The sequence below is a fragment of the Gavialis gangeticus genome, unplaced genomic scaffold (genome assembly GCF_001723915.1).
Source record: "Gavialis gangeticus isolate Ggan-Ray unplaced genomic scaffold, GavGan_comp1, whole genome shotgun sequence".
In the NCBI taxonomy this organism is placed as follows: domain Eukaryota; kingdom Metazoa; phylum Chordata; order Crocodylia; family Gavialidae; genus Gavialis; species Gavialis gangeticus.
The window spans coordinates 35,538,414-35,556,766 of NW_017729000.1; the positions used below are offsets into that span (position 1 = coordinate 35,538,414).

At 43.4% G+C, this 18,353-nt stretch overlaps 1 protein-coding gene across 1 annotated transcript in view; it reads right to left on the reverse strand.

The window, feature by feature from the left end:
* Positions 1 to 17,540, reverse strand: part of LOC109290122 (rho GTPase-activating protein 7-like) — a 153,588-nt gene extending 136,048 nt beyond the window's left edge. Inside the window, exon 1 of the mRNA XM_019506512.1 lies at positions 17,474 to 17,540. Within this exon, the coding sequence (XP_019362057.1) occupies positions 17,474 to 17,501 (28 nt within the window). The 5' untranslated portion in view covers positions 17,502 to 17,540. The remainder of the gene's footprint in view (positions 1 to 17,473) is intronic.
* Between the last annotated feature and the right edge of the window lie 813 nt (positions 17,541 to 18,353).

Here is an 18,353-nt window from a genome sequence, read left to right on the forward strand (position 1 = left end):
CTAGAAGACATCATGCTGGGGAATAAATTTACCTTCTAACATAAACCTTTTAGAAAATGTTACCTCCTGATGCATGTCACTTCCATCATCTTATGGATTAAAACTGCACTACCTCTTCTTTTGGCAGTAATTTTATGCTTTGGGTTGAACTAATTTTTTTTACTCTCTGTTCACTATTGGGCTTGATTCAAAGGGTCTGTGCACACCAGTCAGCATGAGCTAGTTATTCACTTAATTTTCTCTGATTATCTGCTTTTCATTTTAATACCTTCATTCATATAAAGAAAGGCTGGAATAGAAAATGAAGTATCAATCTCTATTCCCATACTCTAGCCTCCAGAAAACTTCAGTATTAAGTAATCCCTACAACTCTTTTCTCAGGAGAGAGTAATGACTTCAAGAAAACCAGCACACAGACAGGAGCCATTTGAAATCTTGTCCTAAATCAGAAGGGGTGCACATCCCTCAAGCTTCAAGGGCTACTGATACTTCAAGGGCTACTTACTGATGGGATCCTGTACAAACAGAATACAAAACTAGATGGGCCACTGGTGAATATGTTCATTCCTATGTTGTGTCAGATAATGAGTGGGAAACCAAAAGCAGTTACCTTAGCCCTTCTTGTGGCCCTGTTAGTTTAACTACCACTTCCAACCCTTATTCTTTGGAAAGTTCCAACCAGAATTACTGTTGCTGCAAATACGGACTGGAAACGTCTAGTGTCCAACCCAGGAGACAGCCCCCTGCAGGCAGGGCTGCCTGTGGGAATGTCCAAGTCCCGTCTCTCTTGCTGGGCTCAGTGGGATGCTTGGGCAATGCATAGAGCCCAGTCTTACCAAAGGGCATCATGGTGACCAGGAAGCTGCACCTTATCCTGACTGGGGGGAACTGAAAGCCCCAGCAGATGCAGGGAGTCCAGACAGCTAGCCCTAGCTGCTCTGACCACAGCCTGCTGATAGTGGGTCTCCCTCAGACCACCAGGTCAGCAAGACTCATCTCCCTGGGCAGCTCTCTCAACTTGGGGCTGGCAGAGGTGGAGCCAGTTCCTGGAACTCAGCTGGTAACTGGGCAATGGCAGACTTGCAGTGAGAGGAGAGGGGAGTGCAGGGAATGGGTTCAGCACTCATGGCGGCATACAGCTGCAGTGCTAACACCTGACCTGTTTGCCGGTTTCCCTCATAAACTTCCCAGGTTTGAGGTAATGCTTAGAAGTTTGTTCCAAGAAAGTAATATTCCTTTACAGCTGAGGCATGAAGCCATCGTGGAGTTGCCTCACCCTGAGCCGAGGCTGACACGTTCCTACAACACTGCCAGCTAAGTAGTGGAATATCGAGCACTCCAGGCAGTCTCTGGGGCCGAGCCGTGTTCATTTGGCCCATGGTTAGTGAAAGGTTGCCAACTCCCAACTTAGATAGGATCATACCATGCACCTGTTAAATGCCTGAGCATCTCTGCAAGCAGAATGGCTTTTTATTGTGCTTTCTATCAAGGATTCATGCTGTCCCCTTTTGGCCTGTTAATAGGCCACATTTTCACTACAGCTAGAAATACTAATACTGCCAAGTAGCCACTCTGGCTACCTAGAGTACAAAATAATTAAAAATCCAAGTGCTAAATAGGGGGCGTTTTCACCTACGATTTAATCTGGACATCTCAGTGTCCAGACAGGAAGAGATGCTAGTTCCAGATGTGAGGGTATGAGTCTGGGGGAAGCCTCCCACAAGAGAGGGAAGCGAACTAGTTCCCCCCTTTAATGAGCAAGGAGTGGTAGGCCTGTACCTAGGACCCTCCATTCTCTCCAGGGCTTGTATCTCACACTAGCATGAAATTCAGTGGATGAGGGAAAAAGAAGCAGAACTACTTCAAGTGATTTGTAGTGGTAGCTCTTTTTTTTTTTTTTTGGTCTGGACAGGACTGGAAGGACACAGTTACTGTTCCCCAAAGAAGGGGTGAAGGAGAAGTATAAAACTTACTTTGGGAGATTCCTTCTATTAATTCTTAACAGCAGACAGTCAGCTACCTTGAAATTACTGTAACTGAATATTATGTTCAGGAATTCTTGATTAGTGCTGAGAGAAAAAGCCATCCGAGCCAAAGGAAACTGATGGTGTGTTTTAGTTCAACAAGATTCATATACCGATACATAATAGTGCTGTATTGCTTCAGTTCTACCTCATTCATCTTTCCTGTTACAAAGAGACTGGCATCCACTGTATTAGCAGCATGATGTGTGATATTCAGATTGCAAGCTACAATAATTATTTATCCAAGTATAAAGTTTCTCTTTGTTTAACTTTACTATCCAGTTTGGAAGTGGTTCAAGGAAAATGAGGTTCACTCATTTATTTGCTTCAAACTACTCTTCTACTTCTATAATTAGTAGATCAATCAATTAATAGCTGTAGAATGTGAAGTCCTATGTTATGCTTTTTATTATAAACTATACTGGAATCCATATAATCCTGGGAACATGACCCTGTCTATGCAATTAGATGGGTGGTTATCATAAGAGCTGAATCTCTTAGGGGTAGAAAGAGTTGAAATGAAATGTACGCTTTCTTTCTAGGAAGCATTTGAAAACCATGTTTTTTTTCAGGAATGTTTTCCTTAACATTGTGGATCTAATTTAAAAAACCCTACTCCCTGAGGTCTTCTCCCCATGATACATTACACATGCTCAAATGGCACATAGAAATGGCATAGGAATGGCAGGTCTGTGGAAAACACGATTAAGCATACACTTAGAAAAGCAGGGTTTGAGAGGCAAAAATGGCTTTGTTGTTTTACTCTAATGGTGGAGAGTATGATGATTGATTCCCCACCCTAAAGGAAAGATTTCTAAGCATACAATCATTTGAGCTGTGGTTGGCAGCCACTGTCATTCTGAAAGTTGCCAGACATTTAGAAATCTAAGGATACCAGGTTCTGCTCCCCACAGCTAGTGCCTAATCCTCAGATAGCCCTGATGAAGTCAGTTTGACAACTAGACAAGTAAAAAAACTACCAAAGTGTCTAAGAGTATCAATACTTGTTCCAGTGCAAAGGGACTGAAGATATAGCTACACTGCATCCACGGGTATAACTGTAGGCATATGCAAACTAGCTTTTCACTGGTCAGCTTTATGTACCAGCAGCAGCATAATACATCTAGCAAATACTTGCCTAGAATCCTGGGTGGGCTCGTGCAGCCTGTGCTACTCTGCAATTGGTAACCAACCTTGTTGGCAACTCAATGTGCTGCAGTCACACTTGTGAACTGTGGTGCAGATGTGCTGGAGGGTACACTGAATTAGTGAGGAAGTATGGCATCTTCTGGTAAGCAGTATGAATCCAGTTCTGGGTAGTAGTTAGAGACATTCTAATGGATAAAACACAAAATGACCATCAAAACTGATACCAATTGGATGACAGTCAGCAAGGCATCCAGGGCTCAATGAGTCCTGGAGATCAGCTTGTCTTTTTTCTCCCCTCCCATCCATCTCTTTCAGACATATTGGTAAAGGAAAAGGGAAGCCTCCATGGTCATGCCTGCTCTCTGGCTAGTGTACTTAAGTGTTCAGCTTTCAGCTTGGTACCTTGCATGAGCAGGACCCATCAAAACATGACAGCATCCAGCATGGTGTGAGATTTTTGGCTCTGACCTCACAGTGCAATTTACTATCATGAAGTCCCACATCCATGTTGTGCCTCACTAAAATTAACAGGGTTCTGCCAGGGTCAGGATCTGCCCTAGTGGCTTAGTTGGTTGGTTAATGTCCTACTGCTCAACTTATGCAATACCTTTATTCATGTTGAGTAGAATCACATCCCTTTAATTGTCCTGTTAACATCAGTGCAACTACTTGATGAGACAGGTACTGTTCATTCAGAGAGAAATCATAGTGTATAGCCCTATATTTAACTGCTCATCAATTTCCACTTTGATGTTATCAAACATTTTCCCATTTTTCTGTCAATAGAAAATGAATGCCTTGCTGCATTAGTCAGCAGTCTGATACATTTCCATTTTGCCAAACCACAATATGCTTCAGACTCTGCAGTACTCTTGTTCATTTATCAAATTCATCAGCATTTAGTCTATGTGAACAAGGCTCACTGATATGGATCTGCTTCCACAAGACTCTTCCATTTTATGTGTCATTAATCATCAAACAGCCCCAAGTCCTGCACTTCAAAAATATTATACTACTATACAATCTAATATTCAACCAAGGGAGCAGGCTTGCAACACATTAACATTTTGAGTACTTTAGAATTGGCTCAGAAGAGATGGGAAATACATGGTGGAAAGAAGTTTCCTGTACATGTCTATGAATAGCTCTGTGATAAGGAGTATACAGTGTTCAGGATGATACCTCTGGGTCAAAGGGACTACATATGTGCATCTTAAGGCAAAAATTGTCCCATCTACTTGTAAACACAACAAAAGGCAAGGGGGCGTATGAACAATTTACCACAAGACAAACAAAGACAGGAATCTACAAACTGTTCGGTACTCTGGAAACTTCTCCATGGTGTATTTTTACCCCACAGTGGGTACATCAACATGTGCAATTATTGTGCTCCTGGGCATGCCCTTTGAACATCTGCCCAGGACTGCAGCATGTTGAGCCAGACTGGAGCAGCCCCAGCTAGCGGGGGGCCCAGGGCTCAGTCCACCAGCCCAGGGCTGCTCTCTCCAGCACTGCAGAAGGCCTGGCTGGGGCATGAGGGTGCTCTAGTGCGGGGCTAGTCATCAGGCACCCCCAACATTGAAGCACGCTCATGCCCAAAGCAGCCGGGGCTGCACATGTGATGCTACAGAGTAAAAATCTCTGCAGCAGGACCGTACTTGTATTTACAAGTTAATTAGTTTATTCCAGCCTAATAGGCGTGCACATGTAGATATGCAATGTTTACTGTGGAGCTAATTAGTCTATTCCACAGTAAACATCTTGCGTAGACCCACCCAGTAAAGTGAAAATTAACCTGTGGTAGTTTACCCTTTGATGAAAGATCAGCATCAATGCAGACTTATCTTCAGTGCCCCTCAATGTCTCCACACTAAGACAGAAATTGCAATCTACACTACATGTCCAAATTATAGGATTAGGGACAGACATTCAAAAAACCTGTGCCTGAATTAATTCAATCTTTGCAGGTTAGTCTAACCTGCCTAGGCTGAATCAGTTTGTAACTGTATAGACATCTCCTCTGGACTGAAAAAATGCAGGCACATGCCTGCTGTGGCTCAGTTTAGAAGCTGGGGGGCACTAGAGCAGCCTTCCCTCCCCTTCTACAGTGCTGAGCTGAGGGGGTCATGGCCAGGCCCTGGCAGGATGCTCTAATTAGGGAGGGGTTCCCTCCCCTTCCCTAGTCAGTGAGGGAGCAAGCAGGGATTTACACAGCGTTTAATTATACAGTAGGGAGTTACACAGCATTCATCAGCCCATCAGCAAAACAAAAGGATCTCTCATTAGTTCAAGCTCTTCTAAAACAACCTTTTCCAAGGAAGGAACGGAAAGAGGAGGAACATTACCAGCTACCTGCTGATTAGCTCCAAAAAGCCCTAAGCTGACACTGTCCAGTCTGCCCTTGTCCTGTCTCCCACAGCATGGACCATAGCCAGCAAGTGTTATGCTAGCTAATGCCTAGAGGTGTCTGTGTAAGACAGAAGGGAGAGGGGAATCCCTGCTTGAACAGGGAATGGTGGGGAGGCAGGGGATGGCTGGAGCAGAGGGAAGCCAGGTAGACCCCGCTGTACCTGCAGTCTCTGGCTGGAGCACCAGCCAGGGAACAGATGGGCAGGGCCAGCCCTGCTGGGCTGGACCAGAGAGCAGAGCCCTGCTCAGTGTTGCAAATCATCTGGGATTCTGGGGGATTCTGATTTAACTTAAACCAGGAAGGGGTCTGGGACAGACATTGCATAAACCGGTTTGATCCAGATCAGTTAAGTCTGATACTACATTCAACCAGTTTTATCTCAAACCAGTTTCAGCCATTTTAAAACAAGTTTATGTGCACTGAAATTCTGTTCTGTTCCAGGTTTAAACCAGTTTCTGATCACTTAAACCAGTTTATGTATAATGTCTGTCCTTAGCCTAGTTGTCTCCTCTGAGTGCCAGCAAAGCCACTAATTAATTTAACCTATAATGATTTTTATGATATCTACTAGATAAAGACTATTAAGCATCTTGAATACACTGGCCAGTGAATGGACTTTAGAAGGTATCCACTTTCAGCCACTGCCACTCTTGACTTAATTTGAACTACCACCTTTGTTAAAGTCTGAATGTCAGTATTACTAGTTCTCAAAGCTAATTCCTTAAGCAACTGGTCATCTCACTGCTTTTGCTGCTAATGACAGACAAAGAAGAACTTTATGCAGAGCTCAAGACTATTTCCAAAATATTTCCCATGCACACATTTGGTTGTTGTATTTTTATGCGGGCAAGATCTGGGAAAAATATAAAAAGCCCTCTGGCCTCATTGGGCAGAGGACACAGGGCGTTCTTTAGGCAGATTGGTTGGGAGAAAGACTGCAGTGTGGTGCTCCCTGACTGGACAAGGCCAGAGTGATGTCATACAAAGGGAAATAAGGTGAACTAGGCTGGTTTGGGGGAGCAGAAGCTGAAGCTGCCACTGAAACTACTGTGAAGTCTCCTTCAAGGGAGAAGCAGTGAAGATGGCAAAAACAGAAGGTCAGGCAGAGAAGAAGAATTGTCCCACTATCTGGGAACTTGTCTCTCCTCCTTTTCTTCCTCTTTTTATTTTTGGAGGTTTTAAGCGATTAAGACTGGGGAAAAGAGTATTGGTTCCTTGGATTTGCTGGCCCAGGTTTAGGCCTGGCATCTTAAACAGGGTTGGAACCTGGGTGTTTCTAATCCTGCCAGTTTTGGGCTGGCTGAAACCATTGAGCAACCTGGTTCCTTTGGAGTTTTCCTGAAGGTTTCATTTCAGCAGGCCATATAATCCAGCCCAGAAGTGTGGGGTGCATGCACGCTGTCTGGAGCCACAGTCAGTCCCCACACACATATACAGCCTCTCCACGAGAGCAAAGATTGCCACACCGCTATCACTCCAAGAGCGCCGAGAGGCCCCTGGCACCGCCGAAGAATCCACTCTTAAGCAGCTTCCCCTGGTGCAGCGCAACCTCTAGACTATATTGTGTAGTTAGTAGTGTTTCACATTGCATTTAGTGTTTTTTCCCTGTTTTCTGTATTAAATCTGTTTTTTGTTACGTTGCTTGCAAGGAGCGGGGTTTTGTTTATGCAGGTTACCCTAGTAATTAATTTAGTGTTCCCAGATTTCTGGGTGGAAACTTGAGCCACAGGTATAATTTATGAGGTACCCCAAAATGTGAACCCAGCCCTTGTGCTGCTGACCGGTGCCCAGCAGAAGGGTTACAGTTGCAAACATTGCAAAGGGGGACATCACTCTTCAAACAAGACAATTAAGATACCTTATTCCATAGTCTGTCGCAAAGATGCATGGTAATGAGCTGGCTAGCGTATTATTTATAGACTATATACATCATATAATTTATAACATAGCCAATAACATCCTTGCTCCCCTTGCTACAAAACAGAGCACAGTGCGACACCTAGTGGCTTCACACCAATCAAACAGTGGCCCAGCAATAGGTTCATATTCCATGACTGATTCATATCAATCTGTCACAAGGGGCTCCTGCTCACTAGTGGTTATGATGTATTTTAAGCATGTTTCATATTCATTTTTATTTACGTTAACAAGAATATTGCAGTCACTCTACCAAGCTTCTTCATGTAAAATTTAACATTAACTTGCTTGGGCAGAAAAATAATTCTGAAGTGGCAGCACCCAAAAGCTAGTACATTGATATTGCACTAGTTTTTGTGCAATAGTTTTCACAAGTTTCCCCCCTACTCAGTTATGGTTTTGATAAGGTTACAAAAGCAGGGTAGGAAAGGTTCTTTCAATATACTCAGCAGGCCCAGTGAATTTGAGAAGGATGAAAAGAGCCTTCTAAATTTGGCAACAGCCTACTGTAATAGGTTTCTGGGCCATGATGGTGGCTCCTAGGCAGGGGTGGGCCCAGGGTCAGGATGCACTAGTGAACTTGCACCCACTATGATTCCTGGGCCACCCAAAGTTCAAATCCAACTGGATGGCAGTGGTAGCAGCATTTCAAGTCAGACAGTGTGACAGTGCTGAGGAAGTCACTTGGCTTCATGGCTCATTATAATCTATCTGCTCCCTTCTTAAACTCTTCATTCCACAGGTGTTAATGACTCTCTCTTCTTTTTAATTATCTTGACTTTCTACTAATCAAGAGAACCTTTGTTCTGCATTTCTGCTGTCCATTAGCTGCTCCTGATAATGAACCTCTTATTTCACAACACTGCAGATTGTTTTTAACTCATGCTAATGAAGTTACATTTGTTTTTGCTTCAATCTTAAACTGAATAGTACAGCCTTAGGCCCCTAGCATATTAGTAATGCTTCTAGTTTATTTTTAACTGGAGAAAAATGTGTTATGTGTGATGGTGTACCTCACCACTGGCACCCCACTTTTCAAAATTCTAGCTCCACCCAAGTTCCTAGATACTACCAGAATATAACCAACACATATGGATAATAATAAAATGCAAGCCACTTCTTTACTTCATGAGTTGTTCTCCCATAGGACACATTTAAGGACATAATGGAGGGCATATGGAGAAAATTGTACTGGTGATATTATTATATGTGTTATGAAATGAGAGGTGTTCAGGCTATAGGCAATCTGGCACCAGAACCAAATCAACTAGCAATAAAACCAATAATACTAGCCGTGTTGTAAAAGTGAATATAACGGGGCTTCATCAAACAAACACGTTTCTAATTGCTTTTATTTTGTACCATTAGGAGAGGAAAAGTAATGCTGGAACAAATATGTTAATTTACACCAAATGTTCTCAGAAGTCTATTGTGTCATCTGGTAGCAATTTCCTGCAGTGTTATAATTCTCAATTAGATTAGATTATCACTGCACAGATTGGCATTCTTTACTAAAATCTATTTTTGGTGGAAATCCAAATGAGACAATGCAGAAGAGGCAACATAATCTGCTCTCTTGGGGAAAAGGGATTTGCTTTAAACATTGCAGCCTTCCTTTTCTTCAATTATATGTGAATGACCATATACAGTAAAATCTCTGTTATCCGGCATCCCCGGGGTAAGGGGATTGCCAGTTATGTAAAAATTGCGGCTATCTGAAATAACCCGGCAGGGTTTTCAGATAATGCGGAGCAGGGGGAGGGGAAGGGGGGCGGGGGTGGCAACGGCCGCACACAGAGTGGTGGCAGCGCAGGGTCATGGGTGGTGGCTGTGGCCACTGTGTGCGAGCTTTCCCCTGCCCCCACCACATTTGGTCAGCCAGCCAGAAACTCTGGTTAATAGAGTATTCTGGTTGGTAAAGTATCAGATACTGTATATTGATCAAAGCCTCTCCCACTGCTGAAAGCATCATGCACTGGCCCCATACAAATTAAAATTCAGTCCAATTGAAGCTGTGCATGTGGAGCATGCTTCTCACTGTCACCAGCCCACCTGCTGACTGTGCCTCATTTTACCTACAATGCTCTCTGGGGTCTTTGACCCCAGCCACTATAGGCCTTTGTTGGTGACTTGCATCTTCTGAAATACAGGCTGTTGGCCAGGAAATGTCTTTTTTATTATGTATGCCCAGTGACAAGCACAAAGGGGTCCTACAGTAATATATGCGATTAATAATGGTTAAATTGAAAACAAACAGCAATGAGACAGCCAACACTGAGGACCACTAGAGAGGAACAAGGATTTCCTAGAACAAGCTGGTCAACTTAGCAGTATTTTCGGCACCCAAAAACACTAGGACCCAGATCCTCACAGGTATTCAGGGGCTTAACTCCTAAAACAAAGCCATGCAAGAACCATGTAACTTCTTAGGGATTTAAAGAGAAACAGTGTCAAAAGCTTTCCACACGTTATTCTGTGGAAAGCTTTCTATAAGTCTGTCCCTCCTTCGTATGCATTTCCAATAATACTTTAAGGAGTTCTAGTGTAGGAAAGGGCTACATTTGCATTATGTTGCAGCCAGCCATCAAGATGATCATTTATGATGATGTAGATGCCACAAACTGCATGTGTGTGTTTGCCCGGACACCCCCTAGAGCATATTAACTGGCATATTTCCAGGTTTGGTGTGTATGCATAAGAACATATAGGTGGGGTATGTCTGGGGCCGTCTTAGGTTATACAGATGTCATGTACATGTTCCCTATGGACTGACAAAAAAGTAGGTTTTGGTTCTGTGCTAAAATTATTATGCAGTTAAATTGGGAGATAAGGCAACTGAGTACTGGGACACTAGTACTCAGCTGAGTACTAGGGCCCTTCTAACTTCCAGCTTTATCACATGTGTATAACTCACCTTTTAATTTAATGCCCTTTCTTACTTATATGGCTTTCTCTTCCATAGTTCACTCTACAGCTTTCTGTATGCGGTACTGAAAATTTGAGCCTTCCCCTCAGGTTTAGAGGTAATAGCTGTACTCAAGCGTCCTTTCATTATGTCACCTGAATTTCATATCCTTGTATAAGTATGAAGAACCACATTTCTGAGTTCTTTCATAATATTTGTTCTGCTATCTGTTTGGAATTGCATCATGAACTATGTAGGTCATTAAACCTGCTCCCTTGCTTACAGACTGGACGGGGAGTTGGTTGGATGAATTGTTCCGTGTGAAATGGATTTTATATTAAATTATCTTTTGGTTTTGTAAGCTCAGTGGCTCACTTAAAGTGCAGATCACTGTTCATATCTCTTAGGCTTTGGATGCATGAATACCAATGAAGTCTACAGTTTTCATTGTAGCTAAGGAAACAAAATTTACATTCCAGTTTGAAGGAGGGCCTATGTTTTCCTCAAGATTATGTCATCACTTTGGATGTCCTGGAAGTTTTTATAAAGGGAATGGGCATTGGGGAAGCCAGGTTTTCACTGCTCAGACTCTAAGATACCATGGCAAAAGATGTTTGCTCTGTAACGGGTGGCTCTTCCTTTCTTTACAGAGGAAAGGGAATCATGGAATATTCCCTTTACAAGTTATATGTTGGGTACAATGTGACCCCGGTGCCACTCAGAGGGGTCAGGGATGATGGCTTACAGTTTTGCTGGAACCACATAGACTAATTCACTATTTGACACTGCTTTTCTGTTTCTCCATTATAATTAAGGACCACTGTAATTCAGGCTTCAGGGGATTTCAGGGAAAAGCCTGAAATTTAGTGCTTCCCCAAAGCCCTGGAAAACTGAAATTTGGTCAAAAATGGCCTAAAACTGCAGTGGGGGAAAAAATGAAAATTGAAAATGTTTTTACCTGAATCATGAAGAAGAAAGGCAGCAGAGCCCCCAAAATACTGTGGAAGCCCCACATGTTTCCAGAGACAGCCTAGTACAGGCTGAGTCCCTGCCAGGGCTCAGCTAATCAGGTGGTTTGATTCCCTGCTTTGGCAGGGAGTTTGACAGCCCTGCCCAGAGTGGAGCAGGTAAGTACCCCCAGTCCTAGGGGCTGCAGGCACAGGTATGCCGAGTGCCTGCCCCCACAGCCAGGCAAGGCGCACGGCCCCACCACCTGGCACAGCTCTCCTGAGCCCTGCTTTGTTTTGGTGCCTTGCAGGATCAGAGGATACATCCCCTCCCCTTCTCTGTGCAGTGGGGCAAAGCAGGGCTTAGGAAGCCCATGCTGACCCGAGACTCAGGAGGCACCAGATTGCCAACTGGGGGTGCGGTGGGGGTCCCTCAGCAGCCGATTGCTGAGCCAGTAGTAAAACTGGAAGTGCACTTCAGCCAGCACTTCCGGTTTTGCTGCTGGCGTTTCCAGGGGGTGCACAGCCATCTCAGGGGGTGTGCATGCACCTGCCTGCACCCCCTACACATTGTCAATGGCCAGGGGAAAGCCCCTGTGGTGTGGGTACCTGTGCCCCAGGCCTGCCTGTGGGGGAGGCACCCAGCATGGGTGTCCCAAGCCCTGCTCTGCCCCATTCCCCTCCTTTCCTGTGCAGCAGCATTGCAAATCACAGCTCAGAAGCTGTTGTTTAACAGAGTTTATTTAATAAAGTGTTGAGCTTTACTTTCATAAACAGCTGAAGAATAGCCTGTGTGCTGCTGTTCAGTGGTAATCAGCCCCATGTCAGGCTCCCTCAGCCAGAGGCATGGGAGAGCCTGCTCAGAAAAAATGCCTGAAATTGGCTCCGGCAAGCTTGCTTTTCCCCCCACTGCAGCCTGACTTATAGCAATCCTTCACTCTACTCATTCCTAGCATTTGCCCTGTTCAAACAGCAGCAATAACACTTCCCAGAACACTAAAGCGTGCTACTGCCATGCCCAACCTGCTTTGTTGAGCGGAAGCCAAAAGATAACATTTTTTTCATGCTCAGGTATTGTGCTCCAATTCACTTCTTTCCTTTTACAAGTGATCACTTTAATATTTTGTCTTCTGTTTCAGATCAAGCTCCAATTCATATACCATCAGCAGCAATATATGCAATCCTAGCCAGAATGCCTTCATGAAGATTAATTTCATTTTCTTTAGACTTGGAAAGGTCACAGAACATCAAACACCCTTGGTCACACAAAGCTAGATATTGATTAGTTGATTGATCTAAGCTCATGGTGGTACTTGTCTAACTAAGGCATGCCTAAGAAGTTATAGTATGAAGAGAGAAATTGGAGAAAGGATTTCAAGCTCCAGGAGGAACCAAGTTTGTTTCAGGACCAGGGGCTCAGGAATGCAAGCTGGGACCTGACAAATAAAAAACTGTTCTCCATGCACAGTCAACACATCTCTTTGGTACAACACTAACCACTTGTCACTGCACTCATAGATAGGAAACAGTTACAACTCCCCACGAGATTTTCAATGCTGCTACCCTCAAAACATCCAAGCATCTGCAGTTCAGTCTCCCAGAACCATTTTATTTGCTGCCTGATTTCTGAACCATGAGGACACATGCATTTCCCAAGAACAGTGAGGGCTAAAGACTAGCTCCTGAGAAAATGGAAGCTGATGTTTACATAGACATCTGGATGCCCGCAGCTGAGAATTTAAGACAGACACCAACTATCACCAAGTTAACCATAAACATCACAGAATTATCAATACCAACAGCTCTTTACCTTCCTCCAACCTTTTTTTAAAATTATGAAGCAACCAGTTCATACTGATTCATATATATTCTGAGCACCTGGCAATGCAATATAAAAACCCTTGCCTACCTAGTAGGGATTGGGCAGACATTTTCTGGGGTTTTTTTGTGCAGATTTTGAAAGCACAGTGAGGGAAAGACCCTCAGCAGCTGTGAAGCAATGCCACAAAACAGGACCTCAGACGCCTGGTGGATTTTAGGCTAAGTAGACATCACCAAGTAAAGCAGATTAGCTGTGCCAAAATGTGTCGCAGCACAGCTGATCCACTTCATTAGGTGAAGCATACATCACCAGTTGTCCTGCCCCATTTATCATGCAGAACAATGGCAACAAGTTCCCCATTTAGAGACACCCACAGGAATCTCCGGGGGTTCATCTCTCAGTGAGGAAAGCCTTGGCTTCCCACTTCCAGAGCCATGCTCTAGGGAGTCTGACACTGTCTCTCTGCAAGTGGAAAATCCTGGCTGTTCCCACTTCCAGAGATCCTAGGGGTGCATCGCTACATGCAGAAAGTCAGGCAGGCACTCCCAGTGCTTGAGGGGCCTCATCCCGTGTAGGGATTCCCAGGGTGTGCAGGATTGAGCCCCTGAAGCCATAAGAGCACCTACCCAGGGTAGCTGGACAGTACAGACAACCCCAGGCTGCCCACTCTCTCCTGCCAGAAAGCAAATTGACATCTACCATAATAAGGCAACAGAAATCATTACTCCCTTTTGTCATGGCCACAATTTGGGCTTTTGTGGCACGAACAAAGGGTACAGATATCTATTTGCTTTTCCTTTGTACTGCTATAAAATGATGGCAAACCCCCTCCCCCTGCCCCGGCCCATGACTGGGCATTGGAAGGGGGGTGTCAGAAGAATTGTACGGTAGCTGATGGTTCTGCAGAAGGTTAAAAAAGGATCTCTTCATGTTTTTAACGTAGTCTAGCCTGCAGAGGACCAACATGATATTTGTACAGGCAAAATTCTGTTGGAGGAGAGGGTACAGACTGGAGGAATTATTTATTTATGTATCATGGTTGTGAATGCTTCCCAAAAGCTTGGCTGTCCTGTTAGAAAAAACATAAGCAAATTCTCCATAGTACAATGCCTAGCGTAGTTTCTCCCTTCCCAATGCTGCCTGTGTGTGGCTCACACCCGTAGCCCACTCAGACTTGCTCCTCTGCCTCTTAGTGCTGCTGTCAGGTCCCCCTCCCCACAAACATGAAGTGTATGACAGGAAATGGATGGCTTCTTCCTGAATGGTCATCCTGGAAGATGAGGCTCCCTGCAGTGAATCAGTAGTGGGGCAGCCAGTATAGACACCAAGGGAAATGGGTGCTGCCTTTTCTTGCATTAAAACCAGCATCCCATCCATGTTGTTTTGCACTTAATTTACTGCATGACAGGTCAAGTGCAAAATGTTCCTTCTTCCTCATGCTGAATATTTGGCAATGCAACTCTATTATTCTCTTTGAGACGCTGAACTTATTTCATCACTTAACTCATTTGCTAAAAATATGTAACGTTCTGCTCACAAAAAAAATATACTGTGTCCATTTCCTAGAAGACCTGCCTGTATGTACCATGGGCCCTTAGCCTTGGCTCTCAAATACAACAAACTAATCACATTTCATCTTAACAGTAATACTCAATGGAATACAGCCAGGCTGACTCAAACCATTGAGAAATGAACTGAGTCAGAACTTGGCCAGAGAGCATCTGTGAGAGGAGAGGGTTGAAAGCCCATCTCGGATTTAGTTTATGGAGGAAAGAAAGGTGATAAATGCATATTTATTTTGCTGTGGTCTTCTCAAACAGTTTGCCAAAACCCTAAATCCAGTGACATGCAATAAAGCTGAGTGATTCAGGATACTGGGGTTATAACCCTGTAGTATGCAGCTGAGCAGGGTTACATGCTAATTCCATTAGGGGTTATTTGCTTCTCACCTTAACTCCAAAGAACCCAAGTGCTTTACACACATGGATGAAATGCCACACCCCTGTGATGCAGGTAAATATTATTCTCCTTTTATACAATACAAATTAATTCCAGAGATATTAGGTGATTTATCTACTGTCACAGTGCAAGTTTGGCAAAGCCAAGAATTAGAGCCAAATCTTTGAATTCCCAGAGCAATGTTATAACAGCCAAACATTTCATATTCCATGTAAATTGAAGAAGGTTGCAAGGGACCTCGAAGGTGACCTAATCCAAATCCCTGCACAGATGCAGGATGCACCATTCCTAAACCATCCCAACTAGAGTCTCTCATCCAGCCTCTTCTTGAAAGCTTCCGAAGAAGATTATACAGGTTTCTTAGGCAGCTTCTTCCTTTGCCCTACTGTTTCTATGCTGAAGTTTTCCTTGAGATGTGATCTAATGTATTCCACTGCGTTTTGTACAGCTTTCTGTAAAGGAGTTGGCTGATGTTCCGTGGAGATGCAGCCACTTCTGGGGTAGAGTAAGGCCACCATTATAAGTGTCAACAGCACTGCTTAAGACTTCAGCATTAAACTGTGAAGAGTGGATTCCCAAAGGAATGCCAGGAGACAGCGAGTGTGAGCAAGTTTGATGTATATGCAGTGGACCAACATAGCAAATAAATGTTGCTACATTTAAATTTTGAATGTTGTCTCCTCACTGAGGAGAAGGAAGGAACTAGGAGTAATACCAGATTAGCCAGGAGATGCATATTACTAGATATTTTAGCCCTCCCCCTTCTGACTCATCTTTATCCACTGAATGAATTATTAGAAAAATAAGGAAAACTTCTGAAGTAAGGTTGAAAACTACCAGTCTAACAGCACATACTGCAGAGCAGCAGCACTGACCTAGTCCCAGTGGTAGGGCAGTTCTCCTGCTCCCCCGCCCTGCAAGGGAGAAAGGATAAAATCCTGGGAAAAGAAAAAAGATCACATTGCCAGACTCCTCCAAAGAGGGAGGCAAACTGCTTCTGTTAGGGAGGTTATAGATGAAACTTTGGGAACAGATTCTGTCACATCTTCCTTCTTCTTCATCAGGCACCTAAATACAGAGAGGACATAGAGCCTCCTTTGGTCACCCAGCCAAGTTTAGCCACAGCTAATGATTCTGACTTTAAGTTGTATTTTCCATTGTTCTGTAGCAAGTAGCACCAGTGTTCAGGCAACAGAACAAGTCTGATTTCCTTTCTAGTGTTTATATTTTCCCAAGAGTTGATTAGTTTTTCCTGGTATGATACACATGCTGCAGCCCTAGCAATCCCATATTACAAGCTGCTTTCATGTCTTTTGTTACTGTTTTTTGCCATGTAATCTTTGGTTAAATTGTTTTCTTCACCCTAACTATATTTATGTCCTCAAGGACCTTGTTACCCATTCAAATAACAACTGATTAGGGTGATCTTAGCAGCAGCAGCTCTGGACTCTTCAAACCCTTTTATTTCTAATGAACAGTCATTCAGTGTTCAACAGCAACCCCAGTGCTGTTTCACTTCAGAAATATTTGGTGTTTTGCCTGCCTTCCCCACCCCCTCTCCTTGGGACACCGTGTCCTAGAGTTGACATTTATAATGGGGCACTACATTTTTGTTTAATAAAACCCAGGACACTCCTCAATCTAGGGCTTCCATTTCTCTGCCAATCTGTCTAACTTTATGACTAATTCAGCTCTGAAGTATGAAAACTAAAAGCGCATAATACAAACGGAGCCATAAGAAGGAAATCTTGAAAGTATTATTCCTATAGCTTGCAGCAACTGAGTATTTTTTGCCTCCAAATCCTTTATAGATTTTTTCAATTACTACAGGAAAGTTCTCTGAAAGACAAAGTTGTTTTTATTTAAAGAAAAACAAAACAAACAAAAAAAAACAATAAAAAATGCTTAATGCATTTTCCTCTGAGAACAGGATCGACTGACAGAGACCAGGTAACTGCTACCCTCTAGAGGAAGAGCCTGCTTTAATGTTAATGAAAAAGCCCTTAAAGTCTATTACATTGATCCGGAAGGCATTATACTTTGTTGTAACATGTTATGCTGAATGTATGGGTTTCAGGAGTTGGAGTATTGGATTTTGCTGTCTATTTAATACACGTTTCTTTTTACTTCCATACTTCCTCTGTCATTGCTAAACTTTGTGTCCCTTCAACCAGAAGCATGAGTGTGACCTATACTAGGGAATGTGAAGGCGAAGACAGTTGCACTTCCTATTGCTGTCTTCTCCCATTTCCTCCCCTTTTGATTTCACCCATGCTACTTTCTCCCTTTTAAGTAGAACATACTAAGAGAAGAAGCAAGAAAGAGTAATTTGCCTCCTACCTTCCGCAGGGAGAATGAAATGAAACATAGCACTGTCCTGTATGGAAAACGTAAAGAGTTCCTCAAAAGCCACCCCAGTACAAATCCAGCTTTAGAAATCTTAGCTTGTAACGTTAGCTGTTTTGCTTTAAACAGACTGGTCAGGATCCCACCCATGGTGGGGTGGAGAATCTCTTCATGGAAAGATGGGAAAGAGCAACACAGTTCACTGACATGTTTCCAGAAGTCACAGCTGCTTCCAAGTCATTCTTCACATCCTCGCAGAACTTTTGACATGCTGTTTCCTTTCTCTTTTCTCTGCTCTATTAATCAGGAACTACCATAACTATGAATTTCCATTCCGCGGCAGTATCAGCAACAATTTTCAATATGATATGACTTAGACTCTGCCAAATGTGTGGGTGCTGTATACCCATGACTGATGTGTCCCACAGAGCTTATAGTTTATATCAGACATGAAACAGAAAGGGAGAAAAGCGGGGCAGATATATGAAGAGCTAGAAATACGACAGCCAAAGATTCTGAGGTAAGTAGTACAGATTTTTGAGTGCTAAAGAATAAAACTCTCTTCCATCTGTTGATCTTTACTTTATCACAGATACTGCAGGAATGTGAAAATGGAGAAAAAAAATTATGCTAACACTGGTACTTTCTCACTTGAGCTGTCTGGCCATAATGAATATATTTTTAATTTTTAAGCAATCCCAATATTGAATTCTTTTTGGGATAGAAACATCTCTTATGTTTCTATCTCTTATAACTTCTCTTATGACTACAGGCCAGTCAGCCTCACTTCTATACTGGGGAAGGTCTTTGAAAAAATTATCAAGGGCCACATTTGTGAGAGCCCTGCAGGGGAAGTGATGTTGAGGGGTAACCA